Source organism: Lonchura striata, chromosome 2, assembly GCF_050655825.1.
Source record: "Lonchura striata isolate lonStrDom1 chromosome 2, ASM5065582v1, whole genome shotgun sequence".
In the NCBI taxonomy this organism is placed as follows: domain Eukaryota; kingdom Metazoa; phylum Chordata; class Aves; order Passeriformes; family Estrildidae; genus Lonchura; species Lonchura striata.
Genome location: NC_140704.1, coordinates 6,647,673 through 6,671,891, shown reverse-complemented (window position 1 = coordinate 6,671,891; position 24,219 = coordinate 6,647,673). Strand labels below are relative to the sequence as shown.

General features: G+C 40.8%; 1 protein-coding gene across 6 annotated transcripts in view; it reads left to right on the top strand.

The window, feature by feature from the left end:
• Positions 1-24,219, top strand: part of PRKAG2 (protein kinase AMP-activated non-catalytic subunit gamma 2) — a 236,458-nt gene that overhangs the window by 12,774 nt on the left and 199,465 nt on the right. For 3 of the 6 annotated variants that reach the window (XR_014953200.1, XM_085572911.1, XM_085572912.1), the window contains one exon: positions 4,614-4,702. Coding sequence is in view for 3 of the 6 variants with exons in the window: in XM_085572911.1 (XP_085429037.1) it covers positions 4,614-4,702 (89 nt within the window). In the remaining 3 variants the exon portion in view is untranslated. Of the gene's footprint in view, positions 1-4,613; positions 4,703-6,702; positions 8,152-12,603; positions 13,319-24,219 lie in introns of those variants that run through there. The other 3 variants (XM_085572913.1, XM_085572914.1, XM_021555262.4) reach the window with 3 other exon arrangements.

Here is a 24,219-nt window from a genome sequence, read left to right as displayed (position 1 = left end):
TCTACGCACAAAATAATATTAAACTCATTTTCTATTCCCCACTTACAACTTCTACATCCTCAAAATGATAATTGGATATTAATTAGCAATTGCAGCTTCACAGGGACAGTCAGAGCTGTGGTCAGCACCAGTAGCCTGAAGCAGTGGGTTGTAAACTTGGCCTATGACATTTATTACATCTCTTAGATCTGAGAAATGTTCAAATCACAGTTTAAGACCATTACAGACAGTTTGTCCAGACTTAAGGGAGGCTGGTGGGTGCGTGTCAAATGCCATCCTGGGACTACTACAAAATAAAAGTCATTTTCATATGTTTAGTTCCAGTTTTATTTCTCATGTGTGGCTAGTGGCTCATTTCTTCTGAAAGGCCTGTCTTTGGCCACTTACTTTCCAGCTGACCTTATAAGATTGCACTGTGTCTCTGAAAAATCAATTTGAAAAGAAGTGAAATACACTTCTATTATATATTAACACATGTCCTTGTAAAGAAAGGCCATGATCTGAGTATGCAAAAGCTAATAATTGACCAACTTGTGGTGCCATACTATTTGTTCTATTTATTTTCTTTGCAGAAAGCATGCAAACTCTTCACAGGGACATGAAAAAAATCTGCAGAATACCCACACCAAGTTTAAATGGGCACATTTTAAATGTTGAGCAATGATTATCAGTTTATATCACCAAGGCTGCAAAACTCTACCAACAAAAGAGAAAATTTAGATTTTATAGGTTCATAGTAGTGCGTGAAAAATAGTTTTACTTTGGCTCATTATAAGACTTAAAAAAATCAATAACTCCAGATCTAACGTGATAAAGGCACATGAAACAACAGGTTTGCGGTTTTGTGTTACAAGTTCAGCACTTGACTTCAGGAAGTTCCTGAGGGCTCCAATGTGGCATCCAGCATTTACTAAATGTGCCTGCAAGCCACTGGAACACTGAAGCTCAGAGGTGACATTTGTCATGGAGCAGAGAGTCCTTGTGGTCGCTTGGGGAACAAAGAGGACCATGCATTCCTGTGTCAGCTGTGTGACAGAGGGGACATGGCCTGGAACTATCATGTCCAGTGGCAGCTGAGATTTGGCCTCCACCTTTGTTTGCCTTCCTTAACTTGTCTTCAGCCTTTTGTACTCCTTTTCCTCCAACAAGAATTGCCCTGTGCCCTGGAAGTATTTCACTTCCACAGATTTTATACCACAGGACCATTTTTTCCCTAAGCTACTTTCACTATAGTAATCTTTCACAGAATCATTAGCATAGAATAGCCTGGGTTGGAAGGGACTTTAAAAATCACCCAGTTCCAGCCTCTCTGTCATGTGCAGGGCACCTTCCACTAGACCAGGTTGCTCAGAGTTCCATCCAGCCTGGCCTTAAATACTTTCAGAGATGGGATATCCAAAACTTCTCTGGGCAACCTGTTCCAGTGCCTCACTCCCCTCATAATACAGAATTTTCTTCAGTTTGAGGCCATTCCCTCTTGTTCTATTAGTACATGCCCTTGTAAATACTCTCTCTCCATGTTTCTTGTGGGCTCCCTTCAGATGTTGGATGGCTGCAATTAGGTCACCTCAAAGTCTTCTCTTTTCCAGTCTAATTGGTATAATTTTGAGAATAATTTTGAGTTTCTATGCTCATGGTGGTGCCACATGTTCTTTGGCCTCACAGTACTTCCACATGATGCCAGAACCTCTTGAAAAGTCTCATAATAGTCAGAGCTATCTCACAGTCTGTAGGGCTTAGGTCAAAAGGAGTTACTCTTGCCCTTTCTCAGTAATTTTTGGAAGAACTCATCTTCTGGGCAAGGATATATATATTCTTGGACAACATGAGAGGGCTTGGAGCATTTGAATAGTTAACTTCTTTTCACATTGTTGTAAGGGAATAAGGTCTTTCACCCAAATGAGTACATTCCTTAATTCAGTTTATAGCTCACAATGACTGTGAGAGATGAGCTAATCTGTGGTGCTTTCAATTCCAGCTTTGTAGCTTGAGAATACCAAGATTTAAGGTGGCTTTGTGTTTGTTTTTTTTTTTTTTTCCTCTGACTGAGTTAAGCTGGGGGTTTTATTTTAAAAATATAATGACAAGGCAGACCCAGCCCAGGTATCCAGCTGCGAATTGGACATTAATCTTTTGATAGTCATACTCATTCAGCCTAATTCTCAGATTAACATTTACATTCTGTGTGGGAACATATTCCAATCCCCTGTTAATAACCCTGTTATCATATTGAATATAATCCCTTTTGTTAATATGTTGCCATTATCTTTTTTGCCCATTTTTCACTGAAAATCTATTCCAGAACTTACTTGCTCTTATACATAAGAAAATTCTTCCAATTCTAAATGTTTTCATTACAGGGGTTTTAAAAAATATTTTTTCTTACAGCAACTTTAAATTTTATCTTAATTAATTTGGCTGAGAATACTCTCAGAGTCAGGCTAATGTTTTTTGAAAGAATTTATAAATCTGTAATTCCAGTGCTCTCCAATTTTCTTCAAGGAGAAAGTACATGTCTCCTCCTGCCCAGCCCTCCTTTGATACCAAGAGCTATTTATTTGCTTAGAGCATCTCTTCAGTTTTGGGAGTTTCTTTTAATTTTGCTTTTGCAGCTTGAAATATGTGGTCTCTCATAGCAGATATTAAAAAGAAATTCAGCACATACTACCCAGGAGGAATGTTGCTACTAATTGCTTACCCAGAGGATAAGTAATGATGCAGCTTTGCTGTGAAATTAATTAATGAGGGACATAATTTTTTATGGATAAGAAAATTGTATAATTCACTCAACTTTACCATCGAAGCTGTAATTTTTGTGTGATTTGGTGATAAAATATTTGTGTGACCTTTGATGTATACTTGTTGGGGTATTGGGATTCCTTCAGATTTTCTTTTAGTGTTAGTGAGCAGAGTGCACTAAAATATTTCTCCTGAACTTTCCCTAATTTTATGTGACATCAGTGCTCTGGTGGGACTAAGCCTTTTGCTGTGGTATTACTGTCAGATTCTGCAGACATGAATGGCAAAAGTTGTTCCTCTATCTCCAAAAACCTTAAAATAAACTGAGTTTCCACTCCCAGGATTGGGAGTCTTGCTGATGAGTTGAATAGCAGCAAACCTCACAGAGCTGAAGAATAGCATAAATGTTTGTCCAAACACCAAAAAGTAAATTCTGGTATTAACAGCCCAAGAGTGGTATTTGACTATTCCATTAAATCAACCACATTGTATTTTGTATTTTATTTTGGCAGTGAAATAATATTTGTTGAATATGGATCCTCAAGTCCTGATGAAAACAAAACTTCTGTTATGATCAGATTGCAGGATTAGCCTCAGCTTTAGTAATTAATGGCCTTCTTCCAGCAAATTTCTTATGGGATGCTTGAGACTGGTTTGAGATATATATGCCACATATGTTTATGTCTGCATATCAGCAAATCTGCATCTTTAATATGGTGTAAAATTAGACCTGTTTATGGTGGGTTTTACATATGGGTGGTCCTCCTATATTTTTAATTAGTTATACATAATTTAATTACTCTTGTAGTATATGCAGTCAAAATACAATCCTGATACAAAATACAAATGTGTTACAGTACTGATTTGAAGTTCCCAGACACAAGAAGCTTGTCATTATTATCTTCTAGATATTAAATACCAGCTCAGATACACATAATTCTGATAATTCTGAATAACTGATAATTTTATTAGTTCAGATAGTAAAATAATGCTCAGTAGAGCTTACTACTCTGCAATAAAAATATCTTCCACATGATCAGCCTCGTGCCATCAGAAGTAGTGTGGATGGGCATGAGGAAATTTGACAGGAGGATGACTGCTCTCTCTCTGCTTTCCCCCAAGCTGTTGTGTGCCCAAAGCATCTTACCAAGACCCTGGAGTGCTGCACTGAGACTCTTGGAATCACTCAGCTCATGGTCAGCTCCCACTGGAAATGGGTCTCGTGTGGACCACAGTAATGCTGGGCATAAAGAACATATTTCACTCAGCTTAAGAGAGCCTCCCACATTTCCCCACACACATTTTTATGTATACCAGGAAATAAAATAAATTTGTGTTTCGTTAGAAGACCATAAAGTCAAGATTATACTCTTCCTGTCATCTGTGAAGCTTACAGAGATGCTTACAGAAACAGAAATAAATTGCATCTCACCTGATACAGGACTTTGCAATTTTTTCAATCATCCCCCTGCTCTTCACCCTCCTCCAGTACCTAAGTCTTGTGCCCTTCCTGCACAAGATTCCTGATTTTATTCATCCAGCAGTAGCATTTTTTCCACACTTTGTGGCAGACTTCCTTGGACTGCAGAAGTGGATATGACCTTGACATCTGTTCTTTCCAAGCAGATATTTGTATCCCATGTCTCATGATTCTAGCAGGCATTTGCACTGTATTGATGCTCACTTTCCCAGCACTTTGTGTGAGCTTCTGACTGTGTCCTCATTCACTAAAACAAGAGATATTCCTGGTGTTTGCTTGTATTTGTTTGGCTCTCTAAGCTGATTGTTGAAGAAGGAGTAAAGACCATGTATAGGGAAGGTAATTTGACTTCAAATAACCTAAATTCAAACTGTTCTCTGTGCTCTCCCTTCAGAGTTGAGTACCCAGAGAGCTGAGGGGAGTGGCTGCTGGAAATTACTAAGTGGGGCCAAAATGGGGACCTATCAGTTACTAATAACAAAGGTAAGAGCTACTTTATTTTTATTTTATCAAGGATATTCAGTAGAAAATACTCTCTTTGCATGGCCAGCATAACTTCGAGGATTCATGTTAACTACCTTGTGCCTTCATATGTTAATTTATACCTATCTAGGAGTATTACAACTATAACCTCTTCATCTGTAACAGAACACAATCAATTAATAATTTTATTTGTTTGTTTTGCTGTCTGTCTTCAACACCTGGAAATTCTCCTTGAGCCATTCCTTTTCTTTTAACTCACTTTTAACCTTGACTGTATCTACTGAGCTTCCACATCTCTCCAATGTTACCTTGCAATTTTTCATTTAAAGACTCTAAAGTCCAGGTACTTTGCATAATAAGACATAATCAAAATTTTAGTTGAGAATAAAATAATAATCTTAATGAAGCTACACTGAATTACATTAAGTATTTTTGGGAACTCCTTGGATTGATTGTGGGGACCACTTCTATATTCTAGATATAGAATTTGATATAGATATGTCATTTCTAGATATTTGTTGCTTCTAAAGCTCTTCTGATAAGATTTTAGACCATCTTCTTAAGAAAAATGATAAAAATAAAATTATTTTGAGATATCTTGAAGTGAAAGTTCTTCCTGACATGAAATTATGTTATTATAAACCTTTCCTTACTGTAATTTTCACCATTTTCTAACACTGTTAGTCAGATTCTCCTGGCTTTAGAATCTGACTGCATGAAATTTGTTAAATTTGCACTTGCTATGTTATATATATAATTATTTTGTAATTATATCAATGCTATGGTAATGTGCAATCTGCAGTCTTTAACTGGATATACCCATCACCATTCATGTGTCAGAATGATTTGCTAATAATCATGACCCTTGGTACCTTCATCATTGCACATCTGATATTCCTCCTTGTACAGCTCACTTTCTGCCAAAACGGGAGCAGTATAATGGGAACTGTGTTGACCTCCTCCTATGGAAGTGGTCTGCTGACAGGTATTGAAAAGACTGAGGAACAAATGTTTAGTTTAGCTTTCAGAGACTCCAGGCATGCAGGGAAGTCAGAATCTAACATTTCCATCCTCTTGGCAGAGGGCTGAGCTGCAGATCTCAGGTGGTACAGCAAGGCTTTTAGGAAAACTCTTACCTCTCAGACAGAGCAGCCATGACCAGGCTTCCTACTGGCAGTGATCCCTGACTGGTGTTAATTCCTGAGCCATGCCTTGGCAGGGGCTTGGAGAGCTGCAGACAGCCTGAGCCAAAGCTCTGCAGGGACTGTGAGCAGTTTAACAACCAGGACAGTGCCAGGACACTGCTCAGGCCTGTGTTCTGATGCTGTGGTTTGCTGGTGGAGATGACAGCTCTGAGCCACCTTTCCTACATGTCACATTTTATCCTGGGGAGATGTCATCTTGGATCTGCATGAAATCACACAAAACACCTGCTCATTATGCTTGCCTGTGCCCATCACGCGTGGAGAAGCAGAAAAACAAATCCTGCAGCACCTCAGTTACATAGAGTAGATACCTGGGGTCAAAAAAAGATGTTGGCAATGTTGCAAAAAAGCCTAGTTTAGAAAGACTGTCCTCTCAGTACAAGAGAAATACAATTCATTTATGAAAACAAGGAGGAGTCACCATTCACCTCTCATGCTTTTTGGATGTTTGGTTCTTGTTGAACATATTGGGATATCCATGGGTCCTGGATACCAAGGTGTAGCCAAGCAGTTTCAGTGCATTCTGAGCCTCTGGAAGCCATTGTGCAGAGGAGGTTTTATATCATTCTTCTCTTTCTTCTTGTTTTTATTCAGTCCTCTGTCTCATCCATAAACTATCACCTTCTCATTGATTCTTCACATTCTGGAGCTCTCCTGTTATTAGGTACTACCAGGTGAGAGAACATGTTTGGATTGTTTTACAATTTTTGAAATTTTGCCTTTTGTGTTCTGTTTGCCTGGTGTGTTCTGGGACACTGTGCCACCAGTACCTTGCAGCATAACAAATTTGAAGCTAAATATGCAAAATTTATTTTCTTTAAGATCTTACAGACCATCCTGGAATTGACTGCTTATGATTTCTTTGGAAACCTCACCGCTTTTTGCCTCTGCACCACCAAGCAGTGACAGACTGATGTTTTGGGGCAGCCTCACCCCCTTCATTCCAGAAGGTGTTCCTTCATTCCAGAAGTGCTGTTCCTGCCCACTGTCCTGTCTGAAGTCAAGCATACTCCTTGCCAAGGAATAAATTCTGATATTATCACACAGAGAAAGCTCACAGAAAGTGTGTTTGTAATTCTTCAGCTCTCTGAATTCTTCCCAGTGAACTGGGAAAAACATGGAAGTACTTTCAGATTTGTGCTGCTGAAAACACTTTTTGTTCTTATGCCCACACATACCTGATAGAATGTCTCTGCCTCCTTTAAACATTCTTTTAGCTAATGTAGTTCATTGTGCATATTGTTGGAAAAGAAAATGAAAAGCAGACTTGTCTTGAATTCCATTTGTAATTCTGTGTTAATTTGCACAACTGACAAAAATCACTCAATATGGGAAATGAATCTTTTCTCACTCGTTTTGCATATAATCTATTATATTACATTTTGACTGAGGTTATCTGTCTAACTTGAAGGCCTACATATGAAAGCCAAAGCTTCAAGTTTGGCTAACAGCCAGAAATTCTGACTCACAATCAGTAGAAAACACAGAAGAAATTTTACTGCATCAATAAGGAGGAAATCAGCTACTTTTAAGAGTCTTTGTAATTTCTTCTATCGCTCTAAAGTACTAAGAAAACTTGAGCATCATTCCAGTTAATGGAAATTTTTTTATATGTAAAAACCAATATAAAAAAATAATGCCTCATAAGGTACTTTGATCTTTGGAAGGCTCTCCTGGCTCTCAGAACCAACAGAGCTTGTGTGAACTTTGAAGAATCAGCCTCAAGGTTTTTTATCAAGCTGTTGTGGTTCAAACAAGAAAAGGTGTTTTCCATGTTTGTACCTTGTCAGGTCTCCCAGATGCTTTCTAGCAGAGAAGACACAGTATTATTCTTATTTTACTCTTACAGTGCAGTGATATGAATGAGAAACAGAACTTACCTGTTGACACAGTCTATAGAACAGTGCTGGCACTAATGCCACCACACAGTGGGGTTCAGGTCCCAGCACCATTCACCATCTGATTTCCTGCGCCTGCATTTCCTGCGGGCTCAGTGCTGTGCAGCATGAGGGCAGCCTTGTGGGGGTTGTGGTTCTGGAGCCATGAAGATGGGACACAGTGAGACAAACACTGCAGATGCCAAACAGGGAGCTCCTGCCAATCCTTTCACCAGTGCCCATGCCATGGCCTTCTCTCTACCAAATAAACCTGTTCCATGGGCCTGCTCATTTTGAATGATGACTTCTGAAACTTTTGGATACTTGGGATCAGTTGTCAAGACGGACAAGATCTGCAAGTGAAAAAGTAAGTAAACTCAAAAAAACTGCCCCTTCCCTTGGTAGTTTGAGAGAAATCAGCAGTCATTAAATTAGAGAAACATCTTAGAAAGATCCTATGAAACTGCTTCTCTCTCACTTCCTCTCCTCTGTGACGTGGTCTGGGTGAGAAGACATCCCAGTGACTCAGTGTATGAAGTAGTGCAGCAGCTTTGGAGGGAACGGCCAGCACCCAGCAGAAATTCTGGGTAGGGATTCTGGTGACAGTAGGGAGGGGGCTGCAGGGCAGACTGTGCTGTTGGGCTTCAGGTGACAAGAGAATCCACTGCAGTAACCCCCTACCTGCCAGAAGGTGTCTGACAGCCTGGAGAGGAAGCACAGCCATCTGTCCACACAATTCCTCTTTCAGCATAAATATTTGTCACTCTTTGCTACTGTTGTGTTCCTGGAGGCTTCTGGGGACAAGAAACTGCTCTCATTAACCTCATTACCTCACCTAGCTTCAGCCACTCAGGCTTTCCTGGCAGACTTGCAATTTCTCCTGCAAAATTTCCCATGGAAAGGCAATTTTAATTGCAGTTTTGCTGCAAACAATGCAATTTAGCTGCCTACATATTGAGCCTATATTCTACTTGACTTGAAATTTGTGCCCTGCAATGCGCTGAGTGTCAGCAGGTAGCAGGTGAGTGTGGGTATGGGCAGACAGATGTCAGGGCTGTGTTCTCTCTGGCCTCTACAGAAGACTTGTGCAGGGACTACTGCATCCCAATACTGCATCAGGTTAATTAGATTGTAATGGTAATTAAGTTAAGGAGCCCTGTACAGCAGGGTCGAATTCAATCTAATAAATGTGTTGAACAGAAACCAAGCAATCGACTTCAAGTGTGCTCAAAGAACTGAGTGGCAAATTGGAGAAGAGAGAAAGATGGAGAACAATATCAGAAGGATAAGAATGAGAGGTGAAATGTGAAAAGGAAGGGACAAGCAGAGGAGGAAGTGCAGAAACCAACAAGGACAAATATTAACATAAGAAGAGAATAAAGAGAAAAATCGCTATGATTAAGCATAGTTAATGCTGAGATACTGAATACCAGTAACAGCCAGACAAGGTCTTGAGCTCCCAGATTTCAAAATGTCTTGATTTTTAAGAACTTGTCTCTAAATCTTGGAAACATTTTAAAAAGGTTTGAAAGTCCCAAATAAGAATATATATATACATATACTTAAGAAATAATGTGGTTGACCTGAGAAATTACAATATTTACCCTGATATGGAATACACACATTATTTATGGTAGGAAATGTAGTCACCCAAAATGAGACTTCTGCAGGGGTTTGTGCCTAAAATATACCTACAGATTGCCTTTGTGAAAAATCTACATTGAATGCTCACAGTATGACTAATATCATTTTCATAGAAAGAATAGGGTTTTTTTCACAGATAGCTTTTTTTCTCTAATGCAATATATATGATATTACCAACAACAAACTATAAATCATTACCAAAAAATGCTAATCTTAATAAAGATTTAAGATCCACCAACAACTCACATAGCTCTCCCCATTCACCACTTTTTTTTTAGATATGCTTTTTCAGTGAAATTTAAAATCTTCAGAAAATCTCTATATATTGCATATGGAACCTCAGCACAAAAATTTGCTGGTGACATTATTTTCCTTACAGCAACTATAATCCATACAACCAAGGCTCAAAGCAAAGTTTTAGGGCTACTTTATAAACTTAGGAATGTACTCGGGAAAATTTATTATGGAAAAATTGACTCAACCTGTATTTAAGGATTAAGTAGAGCAATCCTGTGGCAGGGTGTAGCCCAAAATGTGCTCCTTCTGCTGAGTTACAGGTAGAGCTGAGATATAATGGGGAGCATTCAGGCAGTGTTTTGGAAGGGACAAAGTGTAGCTGGTGTTCTTGAAATGCTGTTCTGGTTTGCTCTCCTGAGGGGTCATGAAACCTGGAAGTATTTGGGTGATAAATGTGATGCTCCATCCCTGGAAGTGTCCACAGCCAGGTTGGATGGAGTTCTGAGCAACCTGGTCTAGTGGAATGTCCTTGCCCATGGGAATGGGGTTGGAACCAGATAATCTTTAAGGTCTCTTCCATCCTAAACCACTCTGTGATTCTGTGATATTCTCCAAAGTGTTTTAGTACCCATTTGTCTGTGAAATTAGTAATTTAGATGCTGACATGCATCTGAAAACATGGTTGTTGGTAGTAAAATTGATCAAAATAACTTAGATTTCGTTAAAACTATTTACAATGTTGTTTGTTCATATGCTGGCTACATTTATCCATGAAAGATAAAAAGCAAAGAGGGATAAAAACATGGTGCCCTAATGTCTGAAATAATTAGTGATTAATTTATAGCAGGGTCTTATTAACACTTATTTTTACAAGGAGTCAAACTCCTGAAGTCTAGCAGCTGTAGGAGGATTTAGGCTTTGTTTTGCTGGTTGTTGTATTTTTGTGGTTTGCTTTCTTTTTTGTTTGTTTGATTGTTTTTAACATGTCTCTAATCCTCAGAGCTACAATGAAAAGTTTAAAAATATGACTGGAGAATCAAAGGTCATATTTGAGATCTTCAAGAGTCAAAGGAAAAAAAATAAGGATAACCCCTTATTGTGGTATTTTGAAAATTATAAACATGCTTAAGGCAATATCCTGGCGGGGAGAGGTTGATTTCTGGATTTTTTTTTTAGGTTGTGGAGTTTGGTCATGCTGCCTTTAAGTCACTTTATGAAACTTCTTTTGCAATAACCACAATTATTCCTACAAATAATCTAAAAGAAGAATTAATTTAGATTTAAAATACTAAATGCAGAAAATAAATTATAATATTGTGGGAAACAATTTTGCATAAACAAGGAAAAGGAGTATTTATATGGTAGATTTTATTCCACCTGAATTAATTAATTAATTAAATTTAGTTAATTTAATGAAGAATGGCCAGGAGATCAGTGTGCTTACAGTACCAATTGCTAAAATCCTTCTAAAGAAATTCTACTTTTTCTTCTCTGATTTTTTAACTTTCAAGATCACAGTAGCTAGAAAAACCTTGTGACAGTTTTTTCATCAGCATGCTTATTAGTAACTTTTTCATTTCTTTATTCCAGTCATTCTCAAATCCCTTAGCAACAGCACTTTGTTGGCAGAGTTTATATAAATGTTAGGAGAAAGCAGGTGTTACAGACCCGTCCACATCTCTTCCCGATCTGGTGTCAGTAATGTTATCCCGTTTCATTTCTGGGTCTAGTTCCTTCCATGACATCCTGTAGGAACCTATAGGACAGTTGTCTATTTCATTAGAGGAGTCATATTTTTATTCAATTCTGTATGGTTTTAGAGAAGTGACTACAGGCTTTCACCTGACCAAGTTTTGCACCTGTTAAATACAGAGACTTCCATAATGAGGGAAATACATCTTCTTGTATTTTTTGATGATAACCACCATAACCCTGTATTTTTTCAGAATATAAGATTTTTGAGTAAAAGTCTTCTCCCTTCACTCAATCGTTGTTTTATAGAATCCCCTAAGACTTGTCGGGAGTGATTACAGTGTCGGCTTTGTGAATGCACTTCTTTGAACCCAGGGAAAATGTGAGTTTAAGTGCTGTGATCAAAGCTCCGCGGCTGTAACGGGCTTGGCCTTATCCTCAAATTCAGGCACTGTAAAAAGACGCAGAGAAGGGGGAAAAAAGCCACAAACAGTCAAGGGAAGAAGAGGCACTTCTGAAACAAACCCTCATATTTTGATGCACCATGTACGCTTGTTTAAACCAGCTGCTGTCCTAAAGACAAGACACCTCTCTGTCCTTGCTGTCCCACTCTCAGCCCTGGTGGCAGCAGCGGTGGCACTGCCGTGGGGCTGCTCTGGGGCAGCAGCACAGCCACAGGTGAAGCGATGTTGGAAGCTTTTCCTTCTCCGGGACCCGGTGACGCCAAATCCATTCGCCCGCGGGGGCTGAGCCGCCTCTTTCGCTCGGCTGAATCTGCGAGCGCGCTGGAGGCTTTTTGGACGGAGGGAGCGGAAAAATCTACGCTCAGGAGCGGACTGCGGCCCTCCTGGGCTTGGCACACGTTCCCCGTCAGCCCGGCAGAGGCAGGGCAGCCTGGGGTTTTGCCCAGAGGGAACGAAGCCTGGCGGGGCTCCCTCCTCGCTGGGCTGCGGGGAGCGCGGGTGGGAAGCGCTGCCTCGGGGGAAACAAACCCCGCTCCCTTAAGGGCACGGCCGGGGCAGGGAGGCGAGAAATCAGCCTGGGAGGTCGGGAGGGAGAGGAGCCGCGCCGCCTTTGGGTGTTTTTGGCAAGGTGAAAGGCAGCTTTTTCGCCCACCTCCATGCTCCGGGAGCCCGGGGAATGCCGGCACGGCTCCAGCTCCTCTCCCCGCGCAGCCGGGGACGCGGCCGGACTGCGGGATTGCTGCGCCGTGCTCGTTTCGCAGCTCCTGGGGACCCTGCGGGGCTCTCGGAGCGCCCGGGCACCTCCTCCCATCCTCCTGCCCCCCCTTCCCTCCTTCCCTCCCCGGTCGGGCTCCCCACGGGACTCCCCAGTCTGCCAGAAGCGTCGCCCGAGCGCTTCCCCTTTTCGGGTTTTGTGGCCTTCGGGCGTTTAGGGGGTTGTTTTTTTATTTTTTTTTTTTTCTCCCTCTCTCTTTCGGTAAGAGCTGGGCGAGGGGAAGGAAACTTTCTCCCCCCCCTCCCCCAGGATGCTCCGGATATTTTTGAAAGGGCGGAAGAGTGAGGAAGGGAGCAGCGTCTGTAAGGGCATCTCATGCTCTTGCGAAGGTCCCCCCTGACACCTCGCTGCTGGGATTAAAGACCGGAGCTGGAGAAACTCCTCCCCTTCCCTCGGCTTCTATCTTTCTCCCCCCGTCCTCTTGCTTCCCCCCACACCCACCCCCCCAAATTTCCTAAGGTCATTAGGAAGGGGGGGGGGGGGGGAAAGAGAGAGAGAGAAAAGAAAAAAGAAAAGAAGGAGCTTGGAGTAACTGCGGCCCGTGGGACGGTGGGAAGAGGTGGAAGAGGAGCCTCCCTCTCCAGATCCATCGCTCAGCACCACGCTTGGGTGAAGGCATGGGAAGCACTGCCATGGACAAGAAGAAGGATGCCTCCAGCAGCAGCAGCAGCAGCAAGAAAAGCTCCAGCCACAAGAAACTCATGCTGCGAGTGCACATCCCCGTAAGTGGCTCCTCGCTCTTCCTCCCTTTCGGCAGCTGGCGTGGCTTAGGCATGTTTTTCTCCGACATGGAGCGCAGCGAAAGGCAAGGAGAGGTGTTTCCTGCCGAGCTCTGAGTTTGGGGCAGGCTGGGCTGGGGGTGCACCCCTGCAACACGCCAGTCCTCCACATCTGGGGTGGGCTGAGGAGTGGGGTCTTGGCCCCCCGTGCAGTGCTGGGAGCCCGGGATGCAGTGTCCGTGGCACGGAGGAGTATCCTCACTGTCCCAGTTTCAGAAGTGACTCCTACTGCTCTACAAGTGCTCCTGTGCCCTGGGCTGTGGGTTTGGCTCAGTTTGTCTCACCCAGTTCCTTCTCAGACTCTTAGCACGGTCTAGCAAAAGTTCTGCTCACCCCCAATGCTGTCTCGACATTCCCAGGTTTGGCTCCGGGAACTGTCCCTGCCTGTGGCTGAACCAGCGTTTAATCTGATTCTTCCCTCTCTCTCTCGAGACTAATCCACTTCTGAATTTCTCAGGTCTGGGGAGCCCAGAGCTCGCTTAGGTTTGGATCCAAACAGTCTGGTCACTGCCGAAAGAGCAGGGCAGTTGTATTCACAGAGGAGCAAACTAGTGAGCCGCGCAGTCTGTTCACCAGCTCTGTTCTGTATATTTCACTATAAAGTAAAATGCAAGAAATTCTAGATAGAGATATAGCATAATCACAGATCAAAAGTTTCTATTTCCAGTGAGTACTAAAAGGCTAACTGGCTCTTTCTTCAGAATTACATGTCTTTCAAAACTTAAATTACTGGGTTTTTTACTATTAGGATGTTCTTGTGATCCATGTAGCTATTAGTTTTCTATTCACAGTCCTGATGTACTTTTGCTTTCAGTGCTTCTGTCAAGAAATGGCAAAGTCCTTGTATCTTTTTTGTGCACTCTCTTGTTTTATTGCTTATTGGTGTTTGTTTTTTGGGGGGTTTTTATTTGTTTGGGGTTTTTTTTGTTTTGTTTTGTTTTATTTATTAGTTTGTTTTAAATCTCATTATATAAAAGTGGGAAACAGATCTATCTGTATCTCTGCCAGGCCACCAAGGAGCAAAAAGATATTTGTGGTTCTAAGATTTTCCCTTGTTTTAGGAAAGAATAAGAAGTCAAAGCAAATTTATTAGGTGTCTCGAGTGTGTGGAATAAAATGGAGGGAAAGTACATGACTCTTCTGCAGATTTTATTTTTCTCTGGGGAGGAATGCAAGCCCAAGAGCCCAAGCCAAACTTCTGGAGCTCAGAGTGCTTTCAGTACTAAAAGAAAAGGGTCTGTTTCTGCTAACATGGGTGTTGCCTATGTATTTGTGACAGAAGATTTTAGGCAATAAACTTGACCATGTTGCCAGTAGTACTTCACAATAGGGATAAAAAATACCAGCTAATAAAACGTACCACACCAAAGCACCACTCTCCCTGTGCTCTTTACTCCTTCCCACCCTGCCTGCAATATTGTCTCTGCCATCTCTTTCCACTGCCCCTCCACCTCTGACTCAGTCTAGCCAGAAACTCCTGTGCAGTTGGATGCTCACTGCTGCTCTCAGGAGCTGCATTTCTGCCTGCCTGATGAGGAGCCATGCGTAGTTTTGGAGTTTCCTGTGCTTGTTGCAGGATTTTACAGCATCCACCTGGTGTTTATGAAATACCTGCTAACCAGCAGATATCTCTGACCACACCAGAACTTAGAACAATTTTCCTCCTTCTATGATGTGAAGCTAACATGAAAAAAAGTACTTAAGGAACTCATTAGCATTAAATCATTGACAAAGGAATGCTAATGCTTTTTTCCTAATTTCCTCCCTAATCCATAGACAACCTTTTTTTGTAAATGTTGCCTTAGTTCTGTCTTAGATGGAACATTTTTAGTAGTGGGTCATAATTTTTCATGTTCTTAATCTCTTGGCTTTTTGCTATGCACTTTGTCACCTGGGTAATGGTAGTGACTCAGATGCAAAAGCTTGCAAATGCCAGATGTTGCACTGAAGTCAACATAAGTTTTGTTGTTCACTCAGTTGGAAGAGCTCCAAGATTTGGTAATGAGATAACACCTTCCATCCTCCCTCTCCATCCCCAAAATATGACCCTTCTCTTCAATTCTGCATCATTCTAACATTCCTCAAATGGACTATTGAGCCCATGGTTGTACTCATCTTTTTAGTGCTTTTCTTAATTTGGCAGAGTTTGTACATGGTTGTGCTGTAAGAAAGAACATTTTTCCCATTCTCCTTACTTGACAGAGGAATCTGCATTTGAAAAGACCTGTTTAGACTGCTTTTTTTTCTCTTTCATAACGTTGTCTTGGCTGTTGTTTTGAAGCATCATTCCTATTATTTCAGTGGCGCCTGTCAGTGTAGCTGTAGTTGTCAAGGGAGCTTTCACCAGACGGTAATTTTTATTTTGTTCATCCTCTTCTTTGTGTTTCTGTGAGATCATGTTTATTGCTGAGACATGTAATTCATGTTCATTTGGACCTTCAAATTAAGAACAAGAGAAGAACTAACAAGGCCTAAGTAGGAGGAGAGAGAGGAGTCCATTCTGAAAGAGAAAGCAATGGGACAGAGAGGTACTGTTGTGATGCAGGCTGACCTAAAACATATTTATTGGTCATGCAGAAGTGCTGATTCAAAAAATAATATATATGGCGGGAAAAAAAAAGGGGGGAAGGATGCAAAGTGCACTATAATTTGGTTAGAGGATTGTGGAATAATAGGGATTTCTGAAAAGAAAGTTGTATGCATTTCTTCCCTCCCCAACATAGTTTATTGTTTTGGGTTTGTCTGTAACAGTGGGAAAAAAACAGATCAATTGAAGAAAGCAGGTTTGTGGCTTACAGCACTCCAGGGCATTTCTCAGGTACACCTTTCTCAAGGAAGGACAAGATATGATACAAAAAATCTGGAAACACTCTATTTTCAGCTTCTTTCTGTGCCCAGTCTCCCTCAGCGCAGGTGGGTGCCCTGTACTTCTGGGAGTGGTGGTGGATCACTAAATTCCTGCAGGCTGGCTTTCCTCACTGCTCTCAACTTGTGTTCAGTAGCCAAGAATAAAGTAGGGGCCACTGTATTCTGTAGCATGGCAGGGGAGTGTTTGCTGAATGGCTGGGATGATGGAAATTCTTTGTGTTTGGTTGTTGCTTTCTTTGTGAATACACAACTGACTTAAACTAGTAATTTGGATGAACCAGAATATAATTTCAGGAGCCTTTGTAAAGGTCATATCAACCTCTGTCTGTCCCAGCAGCGCATTCAGAAGTCTTGAAATTAGAGATGCCTAAATGGAAATTTCTGGTCCAAATATCTTTGAAAGCTGCTACAGATTTAAATAGAAACTTTTGCTCTCTAGATGCATCATAGCTGTAATATGAAGACATTAGCATTATAAAATTCCTTTTTAAGCCATTAGAAGTTAATGCTTGCACATTGCTTTGAACATTTTTATAACTCTATTCTGAGATGGGATGCAATTGTCTGCTGAGTAGGAGCTCACAGCAGTGAGATCAGAATGTTCTTTTATCATCTTGCAAAATCGATCTGTTCTAATGTTAATGTTGCCATTGTAGGCCCCTGGTGCTGGAATAAAAGAAAAATTCTGCTCTTGTTTACTTTTAATTTCATCTGGGATGCTTCAGTCAGTGCTAGCAAAGTTATGTTGTATTTACATGAGCACGACTGAGGGCAGAACCTTTCTCAAGAGCTTCACTGTGCCAGGTGCCAAGCACCCACTGCTCCCAGCAGGTGAGAATTGCAGGAGCTTGGCGCTTCCTTGGATTTTTCCCAAATACATCCCAAGGTGACTTCTTATTCAAAAGAACAAAGAAGATTTTTTTCACAATAAGCACAAAAATAACATCTGTGAATGAATATCAAAACACCTTTCAGTTCAGTGAGCTGGCTCCTGCCTCTGGTACTTCAGCTCTGACGGCAGAGTTGATGCACTACAAGGATATGCTTGAGGATCAGGGTTCTTTATTTTCTATGCCGCCAAAGAAAGAAACATCTCTGCACAGTTCCTCCCTTTTCTTTGTCAACCTCTGTGATTTGAAGAGACTTCTCAATGTCAAAATTTATTGCTGTTTCCAGGCTTGGTGTTATGCTGGGATGCCAGGCTGAACATCAGATGCTTAAATATTTCTAACCCGATAGATGACAATGATGTTCTGACAGCTACTGTTGGCTCAGGCTCTGCCCCTCCATCTCGCTTTCCACACTTGCAAAGTCATTAGTGGCTGCATGCCTAATAAATCACTGTGAAATAATTTTGTTCTGTCACAGTTTTTGTAGGGTGCTTCTTGTCTCCCAGTAACTGCAGGGTGGGCTGATAAGAACAGCACTTCATTCTAGGAATTGCTTTAGGAAGCTGCAGATGGGGAATAATCTAGTGAATTCTTTCAAAGGTGAAAAGAAATCAGCTTCCAATGTGATCTAGGAATGAAAGAAATGTTTGTCTTCTTGGGAAGAGGAGGTGAAGGGAGCGAGAGATAGAGGAGAGAGAAATGTTTCCCTAAAATTAAATCACAACTGTTCTCCCTCTTGCTCTCCCAGGGCAGGCTCCGAGTTGCTCTGAGCCTCTGTAGCCTTGGAGTTTAAATTTGGATTCCTCCCTCAAGAGCTGGTATATTAAGACAGGAAAGGGCAGGAGGTATTTGCTCAGGAGTGTTGAGATGGTACTTTATCTGAAGGATAAAAGAAAGGATTCATGTTTACAATCATAATAGCTGCCACTGCAATTAAGGAAGCATTAGTCTTCTTGGTTCTAAAGCATAACAGAAACAGACCATCAGTATATAGAAATGTGCTGTATCTTACAAAATACTACTTTTCCTTCTGGTCCTAGAGGGTCTCATCCAACCTTCTCTATTTATATGTGAGCCTATGAGGAATGTGGACTCAGAGGAATGTGAATTTCCTTGGAGAAATAAGTTATGAATGTGGAAGGACCTCACAGAAATGTGGATGGTGACACTTTTGGGCTCAGGGAAGTGTAATTTGGCTCAGGGAAGTTTACACTGTGATTGTGTTAGGAATTAGTGGAACAGAAGAAAAGTCCTGCTCCAGAGGGATCAGGAGTAAAATGGGGGGTAGGGATCTCCATCTAGGAGGTTCCAGCTCCCATTCACAGACCCTGTAAACAGCTCCTGTTCAGCTTATGCTCAACTTCACCACATTAAATTCAGGGGAGCTACTCAGATGTGACTGAAGCCAGATTTTAACCCTCATTTTGTTGATGATATATGGACAGTCATGGAAGTAGGTTGGTGTGCCTGGGTACTGGCTTGGCAGAGCTAATGGTGGGGGGAAAGGAGGCAAAACTGAGCCAGCATTGGTTGCCCAAGTTGTGGACTGAAGAAGCACATGTAATTCTCATCCCTTTGAATAAAAGCTGAATTTCTGTCAAAAGGCATCCCATGCACAGGGAATAATGAAAGAGCAGAGTTGGTTACAAGAGAAATGAAGCATCAAGGAAGACATCCACAGCAGACAAGGAGTGTCACAATGTGGGCTATTTTACCCTAGACTGATCACCAGGCTTTGGGAATTGGTTCCAGGGTCTGATCTGGTTGCAGGGGGATACTGTCTCAATTTTCTACTGTTGTTTGCACTGTAGATACACTGGAGAAAGTGTTACAGTCTCAAAAACAGGGAGACCTGTGCACATCTTCAAAGGCTAAAAGGAAAATATTTAAATCTTGAATGGAGTGTGGTTTTTCTCTTGAGAGGAAAACTTATGTACACACATGAATACACACGATGCCATCAACAAATATAAAATATTATTGTTGGTGTAGTGAAACAGTGCTGTACTGCTACTGAACTATTTCTCATACCAGCAGTGAGCTAAAACACCAATGTATGTTAGATATGCAGAATGATTTTTGTATTTACTCTTTATGTAGTTGTAGAAAATGGAGTGTAATGCTTCAGTTTAGTGTTTGCTCCTGTAATACTGTCTCTGTCAAGTTGCTTGCATATGAAACCTTTAAAGCATGAAAGCATTATTTACACAGTAGAGAACCGAAACATCACGCCGTACTTCAGTTTTTGACATTGAGGATTCATAGAATGGTTGATAACATCCTTCAAATTTTCATAAAATTTAGCTTGACAGTAAATTACATTATGTAGGCGTGACCCAGTGGGATGCAGAGCAAATGCATTGCAGTGTGAGTTTCATGGTTGTCATTTATTTCCCACGCCGTGACTCTTCAGACCTTATGGTCATTATTGCAAAGGGTGCCTGTGACCTTCTGCTCCAAAAACAGAACCTATGTCATAAGCTGAAGACTTAATCTATTTTTGTGACCAGGGTGAGAGAGCTAATTGCATTTTTTAAGCTGCTGGAGAACATACTCACACATCTGGGGATTCATAGGAGGAAGTGTGTGCATTATAAGCATTGTCTGCCATGTTCTGAAGCCTTTATCATCATTTATGTACAACAGCCATTGTGCAATTTTCAGTCAACTTTTCATGTCAGTAATGCTGCTGGAACAATGAAAATAAGAAAATACTCTGCTTCTGCAAGCTGAAGAAAGTAAATCTCTCTGAGTGGCTGGGGTGCTTACTGATTATATGACAAAACACAGAACTTTCCTGCTCAGCTGTGGGCTTACCAGGGGTCTTTTATGAACGACTGAAGTTTGGGTATGGGTTGTGGACTACACATGTGTTGATTCCTCTAGAAGAGGTTGGAAATGTGTTTTCCATGGAATTGGATAAATCAGTACTTTGTGATCTTGATTAGGGGTAAAATCTGAGTCCAAGCATGAAGGAACTTTTCCATGAAGACAAGCTCTCCATAGAAATGGGATAGTTTTAGGAATGTAGTGGACTGAACAGGTGCCATAAGCACAGCCTGTTGCCTCTAGTGGAAGAAATGGATTGTTGCCTCTTCACCACTAATTTTGAAGGTACTACATGGAAATCTGAAAAGAGGAGCTGTGTAGAGATTGCTCAAGCGTGTCACAATAACTCTCTTAAGGCTACCTATCCCTAATCCTTGACAAATTTCCACTGATACAGGGCTGTTCTATGCCTTTAAGTAGGTGTGCATTTAATGTGTTTGCTAGGCCTGTGTTGCTTTGCTTTTGGCCATGTGGTCTTTAAAAAGTGTAAGTGCAGACAAGTGTTTTTACAGAATCATGGAACTGTTGAGCTTGGAAGAGAGATCTGGACGTTGTCTAGTCCAGGTGTCTAGTTGACCCAGTAGAGCAGCTTGCTCAGGTCTCTGCCCCATCAGACTTTGAATTTCCCCGAAGATGGAAACTCTCCAGTTTCACTGCTCTGATAGAGCACATTTGAGCAAGTGAAAGTTCCTGGAAACTATGAGCCACTCCACAGGCACATGGAATTGTACTCCACAGTTGGTTGGATCTTGTTCCAAAAGCATAGAGCCAGTCTGAGGAATGAAATTGAATTTGGCTAGAAGGAGTGTAGAGACTTCTGGGAAAAGAATTCTCTGAGATGAGTATCAAAATTGGAGGCACAATAGTCTCAAAAAGACTTGAGAAAGGAAGGAAGGGTAAGAAAGCAGTAAAAAAAGGTGCTTAGTCAGTGTTACCATGCTGTGTATGAGTTTGCCAGCTTCTCAGTAGATCACTGCATCTTCTGGAATGTGGTTTTCATCATGTGTTGTCATTCCTTTTGCATAAATTCATTAGAGGGGGATTTGCTGTTACTGAGTATTAATCATATGTTGGAAGTGTGATCTAAACCAAGAAGCACGAGGAAAGACAGTTCAAGGATAAGAGCACTAAATCCTCAGCAATCTGAGTCACTATCTGCTGTATGGCCTGAGGGCTGAGGAGGTGTATGCTGTTCATTGATGAATCGCTGAGGTTTGAGGTCCACAAAAAATGAACTTAAAAAGTGTCAGTGTGCCACACTGAAACACCAAAACTTCTTGTGGGATCTTTCCATCCATGGCTGAGTGCTGTTAGATGTCTATACACATGTTAGTAAAGACAAATTCTCTGAAGAATTTAAAGTCTTAACAAAATGTATGGGCTGGAGGAGGTGTGAAGAAACAACTTCATCCCTGTAGAGCTGATATTCAAGGAGATGGCTGGAGTTAAAGCAACTCTTCCCATGTTGAATAGGAATGTGACAGTTGGACTCCTGATGTTTTCAGACCCAGTTCCCTTACCTTAACCATAAACCAAACCTTCTTGCTACAGTATTTGTTCCATAAGGATCCATGTACAAGCTCAACCTAAGTCAGATCCATGGGATCTGACTAAGGCAGCAGTCATGGGAAGTGTTTTTCCTTTTGCTTTTTGAAAATATGTATGAAGTGAAAGGATTCCAGTCTAATGTCTACAGACAGTCATGCCAGGTCTTAAAATAACACTACTAGAACTCTTGGCAGCCTGATCAGGAAGACCAAAGATTGAGGATATTAGATAAATTAGAGGAGATTATTTTAATTTCCAGCATCAAAAGTGGTACCAATGAGTGTGCCTAATTATTGCATCCTCCATGTGATTCATGTGTTGTTGAAAGCTGTGCAATGTTAGTCTTTTATTTTCTGAATAGCTGGTGGCACATCAGTTGTAGAATTCTTGAAACAGGGCATCTACAGTATTTTCACTGTAGTCATCTACATTTTTCAATGTAGTCATCTATACTGTCAAAAAAATGGGGTTTGGGTACATCTGAAACAGCTCTTTACCAGCCATGTTCAATCTACAGCAGTCTCCAAAGAATTTGCAGGGATTCTCACTCCTTTCCTGAATTCCACTGGCTTGTCCTTCCAGTTGCTGGAGCTGGACATTCTCTACTGCTGCTGACAGCTAGAGCAGGAAAGAGAATTACCAGCATGGTCTCAACACCATTCTTTGATACTCCTTCCACCAGTCCTAGATCAACTCTTCATTTTTATGGGAAAATGGGGAAATTCTGCCATTTGAAAAGCTGAGCCAACATTATTTGTAAACATAACATTTGGAGCTTGAAAAGAATGGGAGGTAGAAGATGTTATTTGGCTGTTCCCTTTGCTCTTTATTTAGTGAATCAATATTCAAGGTAAATACTAATTTAAGAGACTTCTTTTAGTTGGATGGTGATTAATTATACATTTTTTTTATCTTTTTATGTGTTTTAGAATGACTCTACATGCTTTAAGCTATGCAGAGGCAGGAAAGTACATGCCAGCATTTTTCTTTATAAAGTAAATCCAGTAATTCAAAAAGTACAATTACTTGAAATCCTTTTTTTCTGTGTTGTACTAAGAGTTCTGGCTCTTTTCAGTGCTGCAGATCTGTGCACATGTCATTTAAAAGTTGCTGTTAATGCAACTTTTCTGATTTTCAGCTGTAAAACACTGGAGTCAGTAAAAGAGGAAGTGTCTTATTTAACCATGCACAGGATTGGGCTCGTCTCCATTACTTAGTCAGACAAAACTGTTCTTCACCCAGTATTCCTCAGTTGTCCTGGTGGACCTCAACCATTTACCAAGGCAAGGGAAGCTGCTGTTCCCCAGCTGGATTTCCCAACAGACTGTGTGCATCCTCCCATCCTCCTGCAATGCTGAACAAAACATTACAATGCCTTTCTGCTTAGCCAGTCTGTTTTATTTTCATTGTCAGATAAAACGAGTGGTGACTTGGTAAGCCTTGGTAACTCACTTGCTTTGATGCCCATCTGTCTGTAGTCTCAGATCCAAAAATATGCAGATTAAATGCCATTCACAGGATTAAGCCTTGAGAAAAGAAAATAGGTGCTAAAAAGGCTAGTAGCTCAAAGAGATGTGATTTTAAAAGGAATTTAGGTATGTTAGGTTCTTTTACAGTATCTGAAGATCCTGCCAGTCCATTTGCATCAGGATATCCTTAATTACATTTGAAAATTAAGCTTTGCATCTTTCCAAGATGCCATTCTTCCCTCTTTGCTATTTATACCTTCATTACAAACAAGCCACTTTCCTACTTTTTCACTTCCAGTAACATTCTCTTGTGCCTGATAGCTAAAATGGAAAAAACAAAGAAACAAACAAAAAATACAACAACAGAACACACACAAAAAAACCCCCAAAAAAACCCAACCAACCCAAAACCAACAAACTAATCAAAACAGAAATTGGTTTCTAGTTCAATGGAACAGAGATTGAAAGTAATACTAGGAAGTAATTTGGGAAGAGATAAATAGCAGCTGCTCTCCTGATGATAAAGACTGAAACTAATACTGGTACTTGCTGCATTGTAATCTGTTGTGACACATAAAAAAGTCAGTGTATGTTTGTCTTAACGTTTGACTGAGAGGGACCAAGTATTACATGTTATAAAGACTTCATAAATAAATTTCTTTTCAATGTAACTTGTGAAAACGCTGCAGTCATTTAAAATTGTGAGAGGATTTTTTGTTTATATATTTTGTACCTGGGTAAACTTGAAAAGTTTTTTGACTACTGTAGGCATTTAATGTGTTCAGACTCTATGTGAGTAGTTATTTCAAATTTACTTCCAAATATAAATGTTTAAGAATTAAAAAAGTATATTTCACTGTGATAATCCATATAAAACTTTTAGTCAGCATGTTTATGAAGTAGATTTGGGTTGAAGTAACCAAGGAAGAGGCACACATGTAAAAGCAAAGGATGTAAGATCAATGGCATTGATCACTATATGCACTTTAATGAATGAGAGTTGGGACACACAAGCTGAAATCTGGGGATGTGTCTGGGAATCGATCACCTTCTCTTAGAGGAATGGTAAAATTGAACTTCTCGACTTCAGCAACAAAGTGAGAGAAGATATTAACTAATGCACTCTATATATTTCTGAAAGTTCATTTTCAGAGGGCAGTAGGTTCCTTTGTTTGTGTTTTATGGTCTTGAATGTTCTGTGTACCTGACTAGGTTAATTTAAAAAAACAGATAAGGACAC